The following is a 14336-nucleotide window of genomic DNA, read 5'->3' on the forward strand; positions in this document are numbered from 1 at the left end:
TTGCGCGTGTGCTGGAATGTGAGTCTCTCTTGACTTTTCTGCTCTCCTTCCTCTGCCTTCTGTGTTGGCCAATGAGGTTTTTTTCAGATGAGCGTTAGAATGGAAATTCACCGACGATGGCCTGCAGATTTTACTCTCTTACAAACCAAAGCTGTTTTCAGTTTTGCATCAGGTCGATCCTCTTTCCTGCCTCAGTGCCACATCCACACTAAATGAACTCAAAAGCCAGCATTGCTGTATTTTTTGTTGTCAGAGACACAACAAAAACCTGTTTAGTGTGTTTAAAATATTGCTGAAATGCAGTTACTGGAGAAAAAAACAGACAATGTTGACTTATATGACCAATCAGGGGTTGAAAAAGCTCCCCCCGCTTTTATGTTTCCTTTACACACAATTTTATTTATTGCTGCAACAGTCATGCCCTCTGCTTTTTTAGGTCAGTAGGTAATTGTGTTTAAGTGTGAATCATTCCTGGATGCATTTATATGTTAATGTCCTTCTCTGTAACTCTGACTCCTGATAAACAAAAGAGAGACATGGCTTTGAACTACAGAGCACAAGGGGCGATCCCGTGTTGTTCTTTTCCTTTTCAAGTCTGCTCCGCAGCTGCATAGTACCGAGAAAGTCTATGTCATGTGCAACAAAGAGGTGGTCATGCAATCAACTTAAACAAAGACTTTCTTCCCTGCATTGCTGAAAGCAATATGAATGGATAACCTTGGTGGAGCCTTTTTATTTCCACCATTCAGACGCTCTCGCTGCCTCTGCAGCTGTTGCCACAACTTGCAGGAGTGATGCATATATTTCTTCCAGTGACTTGTGAGGAAGCAAGAAATAAAAGGGCGAGGGAGAAAAGATAGAGGGGAGTAAACGTATGTACGATTAAGGGGCGGGGGTGTAGCAAAAGCCCTAAAGGGCAAAAGGCTCTTGGGCTTGAGTAAAAAGCTAGCTCAGCAGGAGGCTGATTATGCCACCAAAGGGATCCACTTCTCGCATCCAGCTTGTACAAACTCAAACAAAGGAGCGTAGCGGCGTGCAGACAGCTGAAAGCGAGGCTTGGGGTCTGGCCCTCGCTGCTTTTCTAGAGGCAATGGCACTTTTATGACCATGCTAATAAAGTGCCTCTGGGATGGAGCACCTCCCACACCTCCGCCTATACACACGCCAGGAACAGCTTGACTGGGCCTTAGGACCTGTGTTTATGGACACATGGATCAATACGCTTCCTAAGGGTCTATATTTAAGACAGAGCTGTGTAGTGAAAGGGGGCGGAAAGGAACCCCAGGATGGCTATTACCAGATTTTGGCAAGAGATATATGAAAGGAGCAACAGCGTTCAGAGGGAATGCCAAATCAGCTTTGCAAATCAAACCTGTGTTGTCTTCAGTCACTTTAGCAGCCTGGATGTCTGCGGTCTTGCTGCTCAGTTACTTGTTAATTCAAGGTGCAGTTGCTGATTATTCAGGCCACATCTTTCACCCTTGATTCTTTGTGCCTTCTCGGCTGCAAATGCAAATCTGGAGCGTGAAAAATGATGTAGGACCGACTCTGACACGTTCAAGCCCCTGGCATCCGCATGTCGCTCCCCAGCTTACCTCCTTCGGCTCCACAGTAATTACCCTTGTTGGATCGCTACGCCTGATCATACTTGATTTTGGGATGCACTGCCATTCTCTCCACTTGTTAGCCTCTCACACTGCTGGGTTCTGATAGAGTACGCTGATAGTACAGCAGCAATGAACCACACACAAACACATACACACACAATGTACTCTCTTAGCCAATGCTTTTGTGAGGAAGTTGTGTACAGATCTAATACAGGTGTTGATTCGTTTAAAGATAATTATTGTTCCGGAGATTAATCCCTCTGTGATCTGATCATGCGAGCAGGAGATGAGAAACATAAAAGAGGAAGATTGTTTGGAAAAGAATAATTAATAGATTCTGATTCTGTAAATTGTGCCCCTTAAAGGGCAGAAAGGGAGGGGAGGGGTGTGTGGAAGTGGTTTCCAATTTGTTCTCAGTTTGTTCCAGTAATGAGATCCAGGCCTTCTCTTCCAATGGATGAGATAATTAACTCCTGGGGACAGACTGCATGGAGTTCTATCTTTGGGTTTATGGCACACGCAGAGAGAGATCTCTACAGCTACGCCTAAGCACGGTTGCATAAATTGCAGACTTCCTGATGTATGTTTTCACTGATTGATGCAGAAAGGGAACAGTTGATATATGGGGCCTTTGGTATACAGACTGTATGAAACTCTTATGAAAAAAAGGAATGAAAGAATGAAAGAAAAGGTGTAAATGATTAATTTGAATGATGAAGAGGTTGATTATAACATTGTTGTTGGTTCTTTTCAAAAGTAACATAGTATGATCACCTGAATATAATATGATTATTTAGTATGATGCCATCACGGTCTTAGAGCAAAATTAGGGTTTATCCTGTGCTAGATGGATGGATGGATGGATGGATGGATGGATGGAGATTTTAGCCACTGGGTACAGTAAATACAACACAAATGCTCGTACTAAAATGACCATTTACAACTAATTTGGTATAAAATAATTTTAAATTGCATAAACTAGATATTTTTTTAAGTGTAGTGACTCAGTGCCATGTGTTCAAGGCCATCTGTGAGTGGACTCTGTCTGCGTTGGCTGTTCTGTTCTTGGAAACTGTTGTGTGTGGGACAGCAGCAGTGTTAGCATGAGTCAGGTTAAGCTAATTTCCGCTGCTGTAACCTGCTTCTCTTTTTTTGTCCAGTCCAGCCACTCCCGTTGAATGTGTGCCACTGTGATTTAACCTCCAATTCATGTCTCCACAACCCCTGGCCTTGCAAACGCGGATCATTTCTCCCCTTTCAGCTTCCTTTTCCGTTTGGTCATACAAGTTTCTTTGTGTGAAACGTGACTCAAGCCAAGTTATCTAACAACTTCTGTTTTATGTCTTGTTTTCTTTTCCAGAAACATGTGAAAGCCCTTGTGAAGCTTTGGCCTGCAAGTTAGCCTTCAACAAGAAAAAGGCCAAGGTCATCTCCCCTTCTTCCTCTCATCCAGTCTCTCTGCTCGCTCAGCAGCTTCCTTGTTAAACATGGAGGCTCAGCAAGCCACACACAGAACTTTATCACCTTACCCCAAGATGGGAGCCGTAGCCGCTCTGCTAAGCTTCTTGATTTTAGCAATTCCTGCTGTGACAAGTGGGCAGACATTCACGACTTTCCACCCTGAACGACGGGACTGGGTTTTTAACCACCTGACAGTTCACCAGACTACAGGTGCTCTGTATATTGGAGCGGTCAACCGTGTGTACAAGCTCTCAGGCAACCTGACCCTCCTTGTTTCCCATGATACAGGCCCAGAGGATGACAATAAGGCCTGCTATCCTCCTCTGATTGTCCAGCCCTGCTCTGAGCCCCTGGTTTCTACTAACAACATCAACAAGCTGCTTCTCATTGATTATTCCCAAAATCGGTTGCTTGCCTGTGGCAGCCTCTACCAGGGTGTCTGTAAACTCCTCAGAATGGATGACCTCTTCATCTTGGCAGAGCCTTCCCACAAGAAAGAGCACTACCTCTCCAGCGTCAACCAAACGGGGACCATGTATGGGGTCATTGTACCTTCACAGGGCCAGGATGGCACCTTGTTTATTGGCACAGGAGTAGACGGCAAGCAGGACTACTTCCCCACGATCTCCAGTCGAAAGCTACCACGTGACCCAGAATCATCTGCCATGCTGGACTATGAACTACACACTGATTTTGTGTCTTCCCTCATCAAGATACCCTCAGACACGCTGGCACTGGTTTCCCACTTTGACATCTACTATGTTTACGGCTTCGCCAGCGGCAGCTTCGTTTACTTTCTGACCGTACAGCCAGAGACGCCAGAGAACAGCATGTCGTCCAGTGGGTCCAGCACCGATCTGTTCTACACGTCTCACATCGTTCGCCTTTGCAAAGACGACCGCAAGTTTCACTCCTACGTCTCCTTGCCCGTTGGCTGCGTAAAGAACGGCGTTGAGTATCGTCTACTGCAGGCTGCCTACCTTGGCAAACCTGGCAGCATTCTCGCTGCTTCCCTCAACATCACCGCCCAGGACGATGTGCTATTCACCGTCTTCTCTAAGGGTCAGAAGCAGTTCCATCGACCGCCAGATGACTCAGCGCTCTGTGTCTTCACCATCCGAGACATCAATTCACGAATTAAGGAGCGCCTGCAGTCCTGCTACCAGGGAGAAGGAAACTTAGAGCTCAACTGGCTCCTTGGGAAGGATGTGCCTTGCATTAAAGCGGTGAGTTGAGCCTTAAAAATGAACCTTTCAGATACAGACTGTACTGTAAATGCTATTTCTGTACTGATCCTCAGTGCATTATGCCTGAAATATGCTTTTACTATGATGTGTCAATGTGACAACATTGCTGAATACTATTAATCAATGGTCCATGTAGTTATTGAAAGATGAAGCTGGATCTTGCTTGTTAAAATTAGTTTCTGTTCTCCTTGAGTGTTAATTGGCACACAAGTAGCAGGGCAACAGAACTATTTATCTCATTTTCATTGAAATCAGACTCTTGTAATGATGCAGCAGCATCCACATTTTGTTTCCATCTTTAAGGGCACATTCACATCAGCCTTTTTTAGTCAAATCATGATTCGTTTGTTCAGAAATTCCGCTATATTTGGGGAAATGTGAATGCGCCAAACGAATTCTGATTCGGATCAAAGAAGTAGATTCGGTCCACGTACAAACGCAGGTCTACAAATCAAAGTGCATTGTAGGTTCACCACACAATCTTTACCTGCACCACAGGTAAACACAACCAGAACTTGTGCATGTGGGATGATAGACTGCTCTGGATGGGAAAAATAACTCACGGGGAAAATGTGGAAGAATTTGGTCAAAGTTCTGATAGAATTCTGATCAACTAGCCCACTACGATCTGATGCAGCTCCATCTATTTTTTCCTCTGGTAAAATACATTTTTTATAAAAGTTCTGATTTGTTTGAGAAGGGTAGCATGAATTCAATCTCGGTCTGGAATAATTCTTGATTTCTTGTTTCTTTTAGTGTTCAGGAATAGCTCTCCGGGCGCATTGAAAGACATCTGTTTTGTTCTCTGTCGAGATGCTCCCACACTGTGCCACTCATCACTCCATCAGACATATCGCTGATTTTTCAGTCCAGTTCTTGTGTCATCTGTCATGCCGCAGCCTTTTCTCTTCGTTCCCCTTCATTAAAAAAAGCTTCTTGACAGCCACCCTTCCACTGAGACCATGTCTGATGAGGTTTCAGTAAAGGAGGTGGATCAGCTGAAGGCATCTTTTCCCCATTTCTTTCAGAAACTGTTTAATGTAGTTGGAAACTTGCTCTTCTTTCACGCTCTGCTTGTCTATAGTTTCCTACATTTTTAAAGGTCTTTGGTAAGGTGTGTGTTATAAATGTCATCCAGAAACCATTGCTCAAAACAAATTTGAAAAAGTCTGGAAGGGTGAAGTAGTTTAAAGAAAGGTGGCTCAGGACTTTTGCACATCACTCAACGTATTTGACAAAGAACAATATAAGAGCGTAAGAAGTTTCTGAATGAGCCAAGACCACACAGAACATTTGACTAATTCTGCACTGAAAAATAATACAGCAGCCATCAGGAAATGTTTTTAACTGCATCCATTATCTAATAACTCTGCATGAAAGGATGCCAAATTATTTTGTAGCCTTGACACGAGAAAACATCTATTTTCAAGTGTATTTCTGTGGGAGATTTTCATTCCTGTAGCAGAAACCAAACATTCTTTCATTTGTTTTCTAGCGAGACAGAGTTTGTATGAGTAGGGGAAGGTTTTGAAGGTGGGGGGGTTGCGCTCATGCTACTCTTCTTGTGATGTTAGCGTAGATCACACACCAGCCTGTTCCTTCTAAAATCCCCAATTATCCCATAATAAAAGGCCACAAATCTGCTACATGTTGTCAAGCAGAATTAAGTTTCTTGATTTTCCTTCGTTCCCAGGAGGCTTTAGTCCTTTGTGCTTTCATTCTGTAATTGCAAATAGGAACTTAAGATTATTAAGAATTAATGACTAGCTAAGTGCGCTACTAGTGAGTGACTATGTCGTGCTTTATTTCTGCATGTACATAGGAGAGGCTTGTTAATGCTGGGCATACACATGTGTAGTGTGGGGTTTAATGATATTGCTGTCCCTCACTGCGATGAGAAGCACTGATTAGCTTCTTTTGTTGCTAATCCCCCTCAGGGAACTCAGTGGATCCCTCTTATTAAAATCAGTAAATTCACCATTAGCACAGTGTCAGAGGTGATTGTCAGGAGGAGGGAGATGTTATCTAGAGCTGGTTGTTGGGTTTCATTAGCTCCACTGAGAAGGCAGGATATCATACTGGAAGAAGCAGAGTGGGCGTCAGAAGGAGAGCTTGTTGTGGATGCTGATGACAGAGCTGTGGTTGGGAGCCTTAGTAGCCGTGGGAGCTCAAATTAGAACATTTTTCCTGTTTCCCAGAAGAATCTCCAATCATCTCAGTGTGTGTTGAAGGTTGCCAGCTGTTACCTGCGACGCTGCACCTCCCACTCCATTCTGCAGCAATGCACTGTCGGCGATGTTGCACCGTCCGCTCATGTTTTACACTTAGTGCGCACGAGAGGAGAGGAGGTAAAATGCACCCAGTAAGACTGTGCTCTCCTGCTCCATATGCAGCCAATAAATCCTCAGTACTGTATAGATTATGCAGATAGATGTCAATGGATGTGGAACTCTTAAATCTTTACAAATTACAGAACCATGCATGTCAGCAACAGCGATGTTTAAATCTCCGGCTCAAGCAGCGTGGCTGCTTTCAAGTCCTCGTGTTTTACATCTTGTCTTGCTTTAATGATTGTGTTCTTGAGTCTCTGAGTGATATTTTTCAGGGAGCCCATATCTAATATCCATCAAATCTCCTCCATATGAGGTCATTCAAGGTTAGACCCACCTCAGAGACTGTGTTTTTCTGAGTGTGTTTCTGAGTAAATTTCACATAGAGTCTCCCGCAGCAGGTAGCCAGTAAGCTTAAAGTGGAGAACCTTAATTATACGCTCAGATCTCGTTCCTGCAGACATTGCGCTGTGTGTACATGAACACTGAGGCTGGAAATGGAAGTGAGGCAGAGCCAGAGGATTCAGACACAGCAGCCAATCAAAGATTTATCACCCAGCCGTCCAGCCTTCTGCCATGTGGAGATTCACACCATCTCTGCAGCTGATCTCATGGAGGAGAGCCATGATGGGATTCTTTTGTATCAGGCTGTCTGAGTGTGTCTATCTTCCTGTCCTCCTTTTTTGCCCCACTAATTAATTACAGATGAGAGCAAAGGGGAGCTATTGATAACGCTGATATACCCCTAAAGCAGATATCCTGCCACATCCTCTGTATCCTTCACTCAAATTCTAACTAGACTGGAGCTCTGTGTGGCAGCGATGTCTTTATACTCCATTAAAACAGACAAGTGTAACAGCTGCTTCCATAGGCTGATGTACCGAGTTGTTCGATAAGGATTAATGACTCAAGGTTAGTCTACATTTAGTCTGACTGCAGCTCTGCTTCACTGTTTGTGAAATACATAATAAGGAAGGTGAAAACAATCCAAACAAAATAGAGACAAAACAAAAAAAAAACAAAAAAACAAAGAAAGAACAATCTCCAAGATGGTGAATAAAAAAGCCCAACCACATGGAGTCTACGGGGATTTGAGATGTCTGCCAAGTTTGTTAAAGCGTACATCATCTGAACAATCTGGATATAATCTGAACCAAATGGTCTGGAGCCCAACAGAGACCATATGTGGAATAGCTGCATGATTTTGAGAGAGCTGCTGTTGCTAAGCTGACGGCTGTTCTTCAAGATAGGCTGCTAGCTTTCCCATCTGACTGATTCTGTCCCGTCATTTCCAGTCAGCATTTTGTTTAAAATGGACTTTAAGCTGTTCATCTTTTTCTATAACCTTAAAAGAAAAGTGAAATGGGAGCTTGCGATCTTCTTTTTGGGTCAAAGTTAGGTTCTGCAGTAAAGCACCCTTCAGCACTGGGAGCTATTTTAGGGTTGGAAATAAAAGGAAATGCCATAAAATGAGGGGGTGGGACTGTACCAGCGGAGGCGATTATTCTCTGTCAGCATTATTGCTCTTGAAAAAGTGTGTAGAAAGGTTTTACAGCCACCGTGTGCAGCGGAAGGCTGATCTGCCTCCCTCAGTGGGAAGTGTCATTCAGCATAGTGTGGATATGCAGAACAACAGACCGTGAGGACGCAGATGAGAGCGAGACGTGGTGACAGAGAGAGAACTGATGAGGTCGACTTATAGGAATGAATATTCAGAGCTTTATGAGCAGGGTGTTGGTGGGGGGGGGGGTAGTATGAGATATGGACATGGTGGGGTATCACTTGGGCATCTCGCATTACTCCACATGGCACATCGAGTTCAGTGCCACTCAGATAATGTCAGCTGGCCTGATTCAGCGGCGGAAAGATCGCCGTCTCGCCTCTGCCACGGATCTAGGAAAGCACCACAGTCTTCCCTCTAAGCTCAGGCCATAAGATGCTTTTTGGGGCTGTTATGTTAAACTTACAGCCCCCGTATCAGTGAAAGAAGCTGACAAATAGTTAATTGTGTTTATGTTGCCTGATATTCATGCTGTTTCTTAAAATCATATCAGTTTTTAATATGTATGAATTTTATGGTCTACAAGACATCCCAAATGATCCGGTTGGGGTGTAATTTCGGACCAGCAGTGATTTTGATTGGGTGCACCAGCAGCAGCCACACGGCTGAGTCTTCAGGGGGTCAACAAATACATGAGAAAATCATGCTACTGTTAAACAGAGTTGTTCCTGAGAGAAAGACTGGAGATGGACTGAATATTCCTCCAGCTAAAGTACTTATTTGCATCAATTTATTTAAGGAATGTGGAAAAATGTTCGATGTGAATGGAAAAGGGTGCAAGCCTTCGTTGAATCCCTGCAATCAGTCAGGTGAGCTGTCGTTCTGTAGCTGGTCAAACATGAGGAGGGAAAAAATGTATCTGTCACTATAATACAGACTTCTGTTCACTAATGTCAGCTTTACTGTGTCTAAATTAAACCATCCTTGTCCATAAGAGGGTCTACCTCTGGACTTGGAGACGCCAGCGATCAACCATCATTGTCAACATTTAACAGTTTTTCACCGAAACTTTTTCTGGAATAAGACCCCGCAGAACTGATTGTTTTCCACTGAAACAATAAAAACAGATCATTTTAGATACATGCATATTTCATGGTTGCATAGTCATCAGAGTGTGCACGCCAGAACTCGTAGTTACCATGCAGAGTGTGTCTTCCTGCAGAAGTGATGATAGACCAGATTAATGAGCCAGGTTGAGGAAGAGGTGGAGCTCAGTCAGGTGGAGCTGATACATATTTTCCAAGCTTGACAATAAGACAAATGTTTGCCTGGCTGGGAAACTCACGCAGACTTCCACACATCTCTTCAGCTTATTTGGCTCCCAGTTCCCTCTCAGACAGTCTGACAGTGACTCTAACTTTGCCCGTCTCTCCCCACGTCTCTGTCAGCATCATCTTTGCTCACTTAATGCTCTCTCCTCTTTACTCATTTATTATTCTATGCATCAGTCTGTGCATCTCTGACCTATTTCTGCTACTTCTTCTTCCTTCACTCAGTTTCACGTCAAGAATTCGTGCGTTTAATGTGAAATGCACCGTCTCTCCTCAAGCTTTGCTTTGGTTCTTTGGTTGGTTTGGTTTTTTTATTTCCCTCTTGTCGTTTATTTACATGTAACTTGTGTCTGTGTGCAGCCGGTGCCCATTGATGACTCGTTCTGTGGCCTGGACATCAACCAGCCGCTTGGTGGCTCCCAGCTGGTGACCGGCCACACTCTCTACACCGAGACTAGAGACCGCATGACTTCTGTGACGTCCTACGTCTACAACGGCTACTGCGTTGCTTTTGTGGGCACCAAGAGCGGACGTCTGAAGAAGGTGAGCGCTGACCTCCTTCTCCTCTTCTCGCCCAGCAGTTTAAGCCTCCCTCTAGGAGATTTCAGCTCACGTCATTACTGCAGGCTAGAGCTAGGCTCAGGCTGTCCGGAGGTCGTCCGAGTACAAATACTCCCATTTCTAAGCAGATGGATCAAAGCCTGCTGTCAAACCTTCGGAGAATAGAGATGGCACTAGCTAGCTCCCCGCAATGGTCATTACCGGTTCCTCTGAGCTCCAGTGCTGCGGTGTTGAATAAACCTGAACTGATCTATTAATTTTAATAGGCACCTTTCTGCTTATGGCCCACTAAGAGCAAAAGAGAGAGAAGAGCAGACCCTCGCACTAAAGCGCCTTTGTGAGAGGGAGAACAGAAGTCACAGAGGGTTAAGGAGTCCTGGCCAGTTCCTAATGACAGATTTCACACACCAGCCACAGGAAAGAGGGTATTAGATGAAAAAGAACAGACAGGATTGCATAGTGCAGAAAGCAAGTGCTGCGCTCTGGGTTCAGAGATTGGAAGTCTACTTGTCAGAATCCTGGCAGGTGTTGCCAAGATGTTGTACTTCGATATGAAAATAGGAAGTTTAATTGTCGATGTAATGAGGTTGTGCAGGAACCAAGTTTCACTGTAGTTGTCCTACTTTCTCTCAGGGGTGTCAAACTCCAGTATCTAGCAGGTTTTTGTTGTTTCCCTGCACCAACACGCCTGATTTGAATCAAATGGATCCAACAGCTTTTTATCAACCTTTTCATTTATTTCAGTCAGGTGTGTTGGAGCATGGAGACATGAAAAACCTGCAGCATACCGGCCCTCGAGGACTGGAGTTTGACATCTCTGATGCTTTTCTCTTAGAGTACAAGCAGTTAGATGCTCAATCGCAAGTTTGGATTAAAGGTGTTTGCAGGCATATTGGTCACTATTCAGCATTAAATCAGTTCACCAATCAGGCTGTGCTGGAGAGAAATATCTATGTGATGTAAGTTTCTGTTCCAGCTGTTTAAAAATTCTCTACATCTTTAGTTAATTAAATTAGAGGAGAGTGGAAAAAAAAACATTTCTCCTTGATTTGCATTTTGTCTTTTCCACCTGCTTCCTTCCACATTTCTGTCTGTTCCTTTCTTTGAGTGCCTCCCTTTGAGAATCCATGAAAAATAGCTGTGCACGCTGCTGTGTGTGTACACAGACTGGCTTCTCACAGGCCCATGACTGTAACCACAGTAACACTAAACTGGAGGAAGTATTAACCAGGATATGAGAAAGCTACCTAGACACAAAGCAGCACGGCCCAGTGCTCAGACCAGAAAAACCTTAGTGCACACACCCACAGAGAGCTGACATGTGAAGGACAAAATAAGCTTACGATGCTAATTTCAGTAACCAAATATATTTTCAACAACAAGTAATATTGTCATAATTAACCATCTTCCTCTCTTCATACGGTAACTTGATGAATAAAATAGACTTTAAATACTTGAATTTATTTTTTAAAAATTACCTAAACACTCAATTTCCAAAAGTCAAAGAGCATTTGCTCTTTTGATTGGAGCTTTTAAACGTGCAGAAGAACAAAGTGATTGCAGGTGAAGTTTGGTAAATTTCATTTCAACTATGTTTGTTTGAGAACATTTGACTAGAAAATGAGCTGCAGCTACCGTGCAGCGTTTTGCATACAGGTTTGGTCTTGGACAAGGAGAAGCCAGGATTTGCATGGCAGCACATGATTTAACAACCTCTGACTGTTTGCAGTCTTTGCGTGAAAGGGAGAATGACCACAATCTGCCTTCCCATCGTAGCAGTTTGTGGCAGTGTGAACAAATAAAGCCTTACTTTTTCAATAGACGATAAAGCTCCAATACTCAATAATGCTGCATGACAGCAGCGTTTACACACGCTTTGCTTTGCCTTCTGTCATTGTGTCATCAAGGTGTGTGTGCATGTGTTTCAAAGCTGTTCATTGTTTACATGGAATGAGTGATTATTGGCTCCCTGAGGGAGGACAGAGGTGCAGAGTGACCTAACGAGTCCTGCCTGCAGCTCCTGTGCAGATGGATGATTTTATCTTCCAAAGTTTCTGTAGGATGCTGCAGGCTTCTTGCAGATCTGAACATGACACAGCTAGGGTGGCAAGCGAGATGCTTCCTGTTGACACATTCCAATATTTGAACCTCTTTCATGCAACCAGGAGAGACAGACAGATGAGGAAAGGGAGGGGTGTGGTGCACGGGGATGCGCGGGGCATGATGAGTGCAAATTATAAAAGAGAGTAGCAGGAACAGGCAGAGATAAAAAGGCAAGGACGGAGGTACTGGGGGAGGGAGGAAGAGACCACTGAAATGTGAATTTAGTGCCGCCAAAGAAACCAGGACTGCACCGCTGCTTGTAATTGGATTGGCTCCCATCCCAAAGTTGCCCCCACCCCATCCTTCCATTTACCGCTTCTCCATTCAAACCCCCTCCTCCTCCCATCCACTCCCTGCCTCACTCTCCCTGCAGACCAGCTTCTGTATATTCTGCTGTTTCCCGGGCTTTGCTGGAGCATGGCAAAGCATGAGGGATGGTATTGGCGGATATTGCTGCCTGTGGCAGGCTTTTGTAAGGGATTGATTGAGGAAGAGGGGTTAAGAGGGTGGGGAAGCAAGCAGACACTAAGGTATGGAGGATGCATATGCAGTCGGATAGACTGCAGGAAACAATAACGCCATGCGAGCCACATTCAGTTCAGCAGCACACATTTTGCAGTAATGTGTACAAGGTATAAAGTGATTACATTTTACTGTATGACGTAGGATTAGATGCACAATTCTGTATGTATATTTTAGGATATTCTCAATCCCAACAGCGAGGGAATTATAGTACTGCTGTACTTCAGTCATGTGTTACATGTTTACATGTCACATGGATTAAAGAAATTGGTTTGATCGTTCAGTTGGCACTTTTGGAGGCAGTGATTGATGTTGGAGGCAAATAGATGTTCGTCTCAGCAGAAAGCAGCAAGGAGTCTGTCAACAGTCCAGGTTTTTATGAACATTTTTCAGCTCGACTAAATCAAATCAGAGTCCAGTATGGACTTAAACCCCAGACTTCATAGCCCACTGTAATCTGGCATTTCAGATATCTTCTGGTTATTTACCTCCTGTTCATCATATATGTCATATTTAAGTTTGAGACTTAAAGTTACATTGATATTCACCAGACTGCTGATCAATGTAATTGATCTACATAGTGCCACTTATAGCCTATATACCCCCTAAAAGAGACCAAAGGGCTCTGTGGGCCAAAAATATAGAGTAAGAATGTTCTAGATACACTTACTAAAGAACTGCATCATCTAAAGCGGAATAGGCTATGCGTGGTGCTGAAGCACATATATATATTTATATGTATATATATATATATATATATATATATATATATATATATATATATGTCTGTATGTATGTATGTATATGTATGTATGTATGTAGTGTATATATATATATATATATATATATATATATATATATATATATATATATATATATATGTGTGTGTATGTTTATGCATGTATATGTATATATATATATATATGTGTGTATGTTTATGCATGTATATGTATATATATATATATGTGTGTATGTTTATGCATGTATATGTATATATATATATATATGTGTGTATGTTTATGCATGTATATATATATATATATATATATATATATATATATATGTATATATATATATGTATATATATATATATGTATGTATGTATATATATGTATATATATATATATATATGTATATATATGTATATATATATATATATATACATACATATATATATATATATATATATATATATATATATATATATATATATGTATATAGCACTGTTCGGAGTCAGTTCACAGAGTAAGTCTGGCTTCTTCCATCCCTGATCCCAGACACCAGCAGCAGAACTCAAAGCTGCTTTTTATAGAAATTGTTCAAGTTGATCAAGTGTTGATCCTAATAAATTGCTTTTAGATTAACTTTTATAGAAGTCAAGGTAGCCATTTTGTGTGGCAAAGCTAAATGCAGATGCCAGCTTGTTATCTTACTGTGTTTGCTGGAACAGCTGAAACACAGACTATGTAAGTGAAACATATTATTTATGAGCATTGCTTCTTCTAGTTCCTGTCATGACTCATTGTCCACATTGACTCATTATCTCAGTCTTCATGTAAAAGTGGTAAACAATGACGAGCTAATGTTGCTAACTTTAGTGAGGTTCAACAGATGTCTTTGATGCAACATCATGGTTGATGTTCAGCAAGTATATTTTCCCAAGTTTTTGGTGT

General features: G+C 42.6%; 1 protein-coding gene across 1 annotated transcript in view; it reads left to right on the top strand.

Annotated features, from left to right (window-relative positions):
* Positions 1-3094: 3094 nt before the first annotated feature.
* The window catches only part of plxna2 (plexin A2), a gene marked incomplete at both ends in the record, with an annotated part of 193455 nt that continues 182213 nt past the window's right edge, over positions 3095-14336 (top strand). Inside the window, 2 exons of the mRNA XM_079239812.1 lie at positions 3095-4294; positions 9838-10020. Of these exons, the coding sequence (XP_079095938.1) occupies positions 3095-4294; positions 9838-10020 (1383 nt within the window). The remainder of the gene's footprint in view (positions 4295-9837; positions 10021-14336) is intronic.

The sequence above is a fragment of the Telmatherina bonti genome (genome assembly GCF_933228915.1).
Source record: "Telmatherina bonti genome assembly, chromosome: 4".
Classification (NCBI taxonomy): Eukaryota; Metazoa; Chordata; class Actinopteri; order Atheriniformes; family Telmatherinidae; genus Telmatherina; species Telmatherina bonti.